This window comes from Anoplolepis gracilipes, chromosome 2, assembly GCF_047496725.1.
Source record: "Anoplolepis gracilipes chromosome 2, ASM4749672v1, whole genome shotgun sequence".
Lineage (NCBI taxonomy): Eukaryota > Metazoa > Arthropoda > Insecta > Hymenoptera > Formicidae > Anoplolepis > Anoplolepis gracilipes.
In genome coordinates this window covers 20,229,365-20,236,768 of record NC_132971.1, presented here as the reverse complement: position 1 = coordinate 20,236,768, position 7,404 = coordinate 20,229,365, and the positions used below count along the sequence as shown (strand labels likewise).

The 7,404-nt window shown below is 40.7% G+C and overlaps 1 protein-coding gene across 2 annotated transcripts in view; it reads left to right on the top strand.

Moving 5' to 3' along the window:
* Window positions 1–239: 239 nt before the first annotated feature.
* Window positions 240–7,404, top strand: part of LOC140676500 (colorectal mutant cancer protein) — a 44,267-nt gene continuing 37,102 nt past the window's right edge. Inside the window, exons 1-2 of one of the 2 annotated variants that reach the window (XM_072911619.1) lie at window positions 240–978; window positions 1,209–1,684. In XM_072911619.1, coding sequence (XP_072767720.1) covers window positions 1,575–1,684 — 110 coding nt within the window. In that variant the 5' untranslated portion in view covers window positions 240–978; window positions 1,209–1,574. Of the gene's footprint in view, window positions 1,685–7,404 lie in introns of both variants that reach the window. The other variant, XM_072911618.1, reaches the window with a different exon arrangement.

Genomic DNA, 7,404 nt, shown 5'->3' with positions numbered 1-7,404 from the left:
ATATTATATATATATATATATATATATACGTATGTACACATGTGCAACTTATTTTCATATTTGACATTTCACACTTTTGCTGTTATATATTTCGATCACTTTCCCGGTTATTTACCAACTGCATCACTACTTTATCCGCGCAGCCTTTTATAGTCTAGTTAACTTTGCCGTGATACGTGAGATGGCGCTGCGATCGACCGGCCGGAGGTTTTCGACCGCGACGAACTCAATCGATAGTTTTGTATCAGTGTCACAGTTGTGGGAGTAGGATAAAGTCGCGGCTCTGGTTTTGAGGTTAGGGTTAGGTTAGTGACTCGTTGACAGCGGGCGCAGGCGGTGAGTTTTCGGTGCGTAAAGGAATCGTGAGGCATTGCTGGACTGGATCAAGCAAACACCGGACATCACGCGTCATTTATCGTCATTGTTATCGCGAGAAAACCGAATTGCGCGAAAAGACGTATACAAATGCCAACATCGCCGTGATTCCGTTGACGGATCTGTTTATATCCCGCGCACACGATCGGAGCCAGATCGCGGGTGGCATCCGCCGAGCGCGTCTAAAAATAGAACGGCGGCGGCGCCTATAAACGTGTCGACGAACGAATTCCCGTCCGCGCGGACGTGAGTGTGTGAGAGAGAGAGAGAGAGAGAGAGAGAGAGAGAGAGAGAGAGAGAGAGAGAGAGAGAGAGAGAGAGAGAGGGAAGGTAGGGGAGTATCGTCCTCGGAATTCCGTCGACGAGAGATGCACGCTGTTGACACGAGGCCGATGGAACGCGTCCCGCGATAGTCGCGGTCCCTCTTCCCCTTTTACGACGTCCACGAATCCGGGATCCTCCTCGCGACCGACGGATCCGTCGGCCCGAGTGCCGCGTGCCGTTGACACGCGCTGAGCTCGCTCGATCGAATGTCCGATTGCGCGAGTGGCGCGACTTCCACTCTCGTCGGGAAACAGGGTCGATCGGGGTTGCAGCAGCGAGGTGAGTGATAATAATTTGTTCGAAATTTCATCGATATAATAAACTTGATTTGAACATGTTAAATTATTCAAGTTACTTTCCTGTACGTACGTGACGTAAATTTTAAATAACGCGCTGTGACAAGAATATATAGTGAATCTCTCGTCTCCTAAATAAATTAAATTAAATTAAATTAAATTAAATTAAATTAAATTAAATTAAAATTAAAATTTCCTTTGATGGCAAAAAAGCGGCGCGAAAGAGACATTTCGTAATTTCTCCCACGGCATTTCCCACGGAGCGAGGGCGTCGCGATTTTGGCGCCAGGACCGGGGCGCATTTTCGCGTTATGCTAGCGACCATGCCTCGACATCTGTCGTGCGTGCGGCACGCGTCGTCGCGTGTCGCGAGATAGACGCGCGTCGGCGGCGGCCGCGAGAGCATCGATCTCTCCGCGCGGGCGCGAGGCGCCGCGAATTAAGATTCGGCACGCGGCGTGCAATCGCGGCAGGCAAATGAGGCGCGTGGCGAGCGACGGCGGATGGCACCGATCGGCGGGAATACCGATGACGACCGTTCGTTGCGAGACGGCCGAGCCCGAGCCCCAGTGAGAGAAGATGTCGCAGACCGCGGATGCCGAAAGCGAGACGGGCTCCATTTGCGACGAGGAACGCGTCCGGAAGCTGTTCCAGGCATGCGACGGCGACGGGGACGGATATATCGACAGGTGAGTGAAAAACAAATGATATATATTTCCAAGAAATCAAGAATGAGCGGATTCTGACGGGGGTATGAAATCCCTCGAGGATTACAGGACCCTCCGGTTGCTATTGATCGCGTTGATGATATGCGAGTCCTGATTTATTTCATCTCCTAGGTCCTAGATGATTAGCGCGATGAAAGGCAATGTTTATTTATTTATTTCAAGAGAAGCTTGAGAAGAATTTTTTAAATTATTGCTCATTCATTTTCTTTGTTACCTCTTTGCATAATCAATTTCTCCTGAACATAAAAATATTGCTATAAGTAGTGATATATAATTTAATCGAACTGAATATTTCTGAACATGAATATGTTATATATATATTGATATAAATTATTTCTCAGTGCATTCGGAACGCGCGAATCTTGGCGCGGTTACGCAATTAACATCGGTTGATATGGCGCGCGAAGCGGAAAAAGCTCTCGCGCGCGTTGATGTGACCGCGCCTGCCGTTGGCACGTACGTTTTAATTATTTCTTCAATTAATTAGAACCGCCTCTCTTCTTCTGCCGCGAAGGCGACGAGAGTTCGCCGACTCTCCCGGGAGAGACGGCCGACTAGCTGGCTGGCTTGCTGGCTGGCGTCTATTTCTTTTTATCCTACGCCAGTAAACTTTGGCGAGAGTAAACTAAACTGTCGGGATCGCCGCGGTAATAGAAGGCGAACGCGCGTCCAATAATAAGTTTGCGATAATTTACGACGACGAGCGGTGGTAGACGCGAACTGTATTAACTGCGTAACTTTATCATTCCCTTCGGTCTCTCTCTCCGACAATTTTTCTCAGCTAAAAACATTTTCTCGTATCGAATTATCGAGTAAGTCGCCTGTGTGTGTTTTTAAAAAACTTGCGACTCGAGAAACAAGCTGTCTTTATTGACAGAATTATAACATATCCGCGGAGCTATGAGATTATATCTCTTCTTACTTTTGTTTTCCGGTTCGTAAATTAGATTCTATCGAGAAACATTTTGTTGCGTTGTTGCTTTACATTCTATTTTCTTCCTCGCTCCACATTTCCATTGTTATCCATGTCTCGATATGTTTCTCTCCCGTTTTTTTTTTTTTTTTTTTTTTTTTTTTTACTTTTTCCCCCGCGAAGGAGATCTCGATATTGCGTTCCTTGCACGACGCGCGCTGCCTTTTATTCCCTTCCGATGAAGCTTTAGGTGCACCCTTTATTGCGCTCGTCGAACATTACGGTCCACATTTCGTTCCTCCCGCGCTCGCCAGGATTCTTACATAGCTTTCTGCCGCAGGTAAATTTACGTAGGCAAAATCACGTCCGGCACAGTCTCCGTACGTATTATACGCAATGTAATGTTTACATGGATTCCTCGTCTCTCGTTCTACGTAGGCTATATAAGCTATACAAACTACATTTATATGCGTAGAACTCGGTGCCGTGTAGCTTCTCCCTTTTATTTAATCTCGCTTTTTCCACGCATCGATTCGTACATATCTGCAAATGAAAACGGATGACGTTTTAAATATTGCAAAAAGCTTTTAAAATTTTGAATTTAAAAACAATGTTTTTTTTTTTAATCTAAATAGAACGCATCTAAGATAGAACGGCGATAATTGTTAGTACTTTCGAAAAAAAAAAAAAAATCAATTTACCTAAAGTCACGCAATGCTACACAGAAAAAAAAGAATATTCCTATTTTGACAATATCTTTACTTTCAAAATGTAAATCTTTAAATGAGATTATATTGCTTTAAATAAAGAAAATTTGCTTGGATAAAAATATTTTATATAGTTCAACGAAGAAAAATATATTCTTGTTATTTAAGAATAATTTTCTTGAATGGAGAGGAAAAAATGTTGGATAGAAAATAACACATGTTCACAAATCAAAGATTATAATTTTCTTAGAGTTAAATTAATTATTTTATTCTTGAAATGACAATTGTGATATTGAAATAAGATTATAATATTGTTGAAGTTTAAGATTTTTAAATTCTTCTAAAAAGATTATAATTATATTATGTTGCGTATATATGAAACAATGAACGCGTTTATATGAGTATATAAGTTTTGATTTGACACTTACTTTTTTTCTGTGTAGACATGTAGATTCAGCGTGAACGACTCTCGATCAAAAGTCGAGAATCATGACAATCGCGTTCGTGCTTTTTTAGCAGATCACGCGAAAGGACTCGTTCAAAGAAAATTGAATTAAGATATGCGTTCGCGAGGGAGGGGGACGATAGAGAGGGCGGAGAGGCTGGCGGATACAAAACGAGTGCCTTGCCTGCTCGAGCTTTAATCCCGCGAACGAGATTTATCGTCGGCGATCTAGTTTTACCGTGTAGTACGATAAAATGATCGGATCTTCCGAGAAATTACCGCGCCGTTGTTGGCGCCGTTAACGAATCTCGCGCTCGATTGTCCCGAGATAAATCCTCGGCTTCGAGGTCGCGGGCAACATCTGCGCGATTGGAACGGGAATGATTTATAATTAACCGCTGGTCCCCCGCGCGATAATAATTGCCTTTACGTCGTTAATTATCGCTCCGGGGAAAATAACATCGATTCGTTAACGAGCAATAATTTATTGCGGCGTCGAATGCGTCGTCGCCGCGTGTTTTATGGCGATCATTCGGCTCGTGCGCGTTTATTTATCTTTTCATATATTTTATTCCCATATGGAAAGAGAGAGCCATGCGATACGCGTGCGGCATCTAGTCTCGTGTACAGATGCGTTTTGTAAGCGAGATTCACCGAGTGTAGGAGCTCGACGAGGGGGTGACACGAGGAGGAAAGAGTGCGTGCGTGTGTTCTACAAACAAATTAAGAGAGTAAACTCGACGGAACCGCAATTCCTTTCTTTCTGTCTCTCTCTCTCTCTCTCTCTCTCTCTCTCTTTTTCCGCGAAAAGGAAGAGAAAGATGAAACAATATTTCCCGACTCGTTGGCATTCATTACGACGCGCTTTCGTAACCTCGTTACATCCTCGGGTCCCCACCTCAAAACTTTGTCGCACGTGATGCACGTTTTTGACGCATAAATTTTACACGCAAAGTTTCATTAGCCTTTTCCCCCAAGTATATACGTATGATATTTAGGGCATCTCGACTTTATCCTTTATGACGAGATAATTTTTGTTTTTGTTTCATCTAAAAAAAACGTGGGTTAGATGAATATAAAAAAAAAAAATATATAGAGTAATTCCAGAGGTGATGGCGAGCGAAAAAAAATTATAGGCAATTGTTCACTAGATGGTGATGCTTCTTTATATTTTTACTATCAGAAATTTAATTATAAAGAGAAAAAATTCAAATTTATCAAAAATTGTTGAAATTAATTTTGTGGCTTTAATCATATGAAGGTTTTCAGTTGAGAGTGTTAAAAAACTGTGGTCATCAACCCCAGACTTACCCAATTTTTTTCTTTTGTTTGATATAAAGTAAGCTCTCTCTCTCTCTCTCTCTCTCTCCCTCCCTCCCTCCCTCCCTCCCTCCCTCCCTCCCTCCCTCCCTCCCTCCCTCCCTCCCCTCTCTCAAGGAGACAAAGAGATGAAAAAATAATAAAACGGACTATCGTTGATGTGAAAGCCAGATCTTCACGCTTCAGACAATTATCGAATTGACGTCAAGAACCTCAATGACCTGATTTTCTGGGATATAGTTTGGCGTTTCACGCAAGGCAGCCACGAAAAGAGATTGTGTGTTTCTCGGACTGATAGCAGAAGGGAAAGGAAGGTCGATTTCGTCGATGCAGACCCTCGCGACGATACCCCGAGGGTTTGCTTCGAGCGAACAGAGGGCTGGTTTCCCCTGTCTCTCTCCCCTTTCGCATTTTATGTGAAGTGAGTCACACTACAACCGCGATCGGGTTCTTTCGTCTCTTCTCTCCCTTTTCGTTTTGGTTGTACGACGACTATTCCTTCGCGCGCAGCCAGCGTTTGCACAGACTCGTTTATCGGTATTTCTCTTTCGCCCCTTCCGTTTTTCTCTCCTCTAATCCTCCGTCGCACATACCCCTCTTTATTGTCTCTGTTTCTCTTCTCCCTCGCGGCTATTCCTTTCTACTATCACGTAAAATACAGTCGGTTCACGCGCGACGAATACAGGCTGCACCCATCCCCGTGTAATGCAACAGATTTTCGTGAACTTCGTATATAGTGTGAACGTAAAATTTTGGTTGTTTCGTTACGGAATATAATGCGAAGGAATAAAGATGCAAGTTGCTCCAGTAAAAAATGTGCGACTATCCGTTCCTCGATATCTTTCCACCAAACCTTACTTCCTATCGACGATTTATTTTACGAATAAATTTCCTACCCGATATATTTCCTTTTTTATGAATAACAATTCTCTTCCTTCGAATAGCTTTTTTATCACGAGAGAAATCTCCGGAGAGAAGTTTCATTCGATATGCAGGAATAAAAGTAACTCGGAAAAGTTGATGAAAATCTAACAGCACTGTCTTATTGTAGAATTCATATCACGGAAAAAAATAAATTCATTAAATTTTATTTGACTAGACATTTTGGATAGGGTATAATTTCTGATCAGTTTTATGTACTTTTTTGTAAAAAATCCTAGATGTCTTGAAAATATTGGAAAGAATTATTAAAATCCTATGTAAGAGTAACAGTTTGCCAATTTATATTAAATAACTTTTGACAAACTTGTAAACAAAGTTTTGTAGATTTTAAAAGATTTCGAATAAAAATGATTTCCTGAACGCAGAAGAACTGCAGCACGAGTTGTCGGAAAAGTCTTTGACTGTCTTTTAGATATTCTTGGATAAACAAGGAAAAATTTTTCCGATTTTGTTTTTCGAGCCTTTATTTTGTTATAACGATATTCCGCACGCGAGATACTTCTTGCTGCTCTATAACCTGGACAATTTTCTTCGAAAATGAATCCGTGAATTTTTGAAAATAAAGTAAAAAAACAAAATAAACACTAAAACATGTGTAAATTTCGCTTAAACATATGTCTATCTTTATCTTTCTCTTTTTAAATGAATAGATAGATATATATTTAAGTCTCGCTTAAAGCCGAAATAATATTGATGCAATCGGACCTTATATTATATACATATATAAGGTCCGATTGCATCAATATTATTTCGGCTTTAAACGAGACTTAAATATATGTCTGTTAAATATTATATATATAAACTATTTTCTCTGTATACAAGTTTTGGTTGATAGTTATCTAAACTTTCCTCGGCTGACTTTGAAAATTTAATACATGAGTATTGTACAAGCTGCCTTCTCGCGCTTTCAAATTTTTGTTGACAGTCATCGAAAGTTTTTTTATGTCTGGTTTTAAAACTGTTAATAAATTGTTCATTACGTTATTACATTTTTCGTTTTAGAATTTTAACAGACAGCCAATAAACACTTCCTTATTTGTTATACATATATCAAAAAATTATTTATTAAAGTTCATAATACGAAGTGATCTAATTTCTGCAAGATTTTCAGCGCTATCCAAAAGTGTGAATGCCTAGTCAAATAAAATTTAATGAATTTATTTCTTCCGTGTATGCTGGAACAAAAATATATTAGTAGAAATGCATGACAGAAATCAATATCGCGAGTACACCACTATAGTAATGGCTGTTCAGCTTGTTATTTCAAAATATTGTATGAAATATTAGACTCGATAAATAATTTCGGGGCGTTTTCACCGACGGACATTTCCGTGACAATTATCAGATTTCCTTG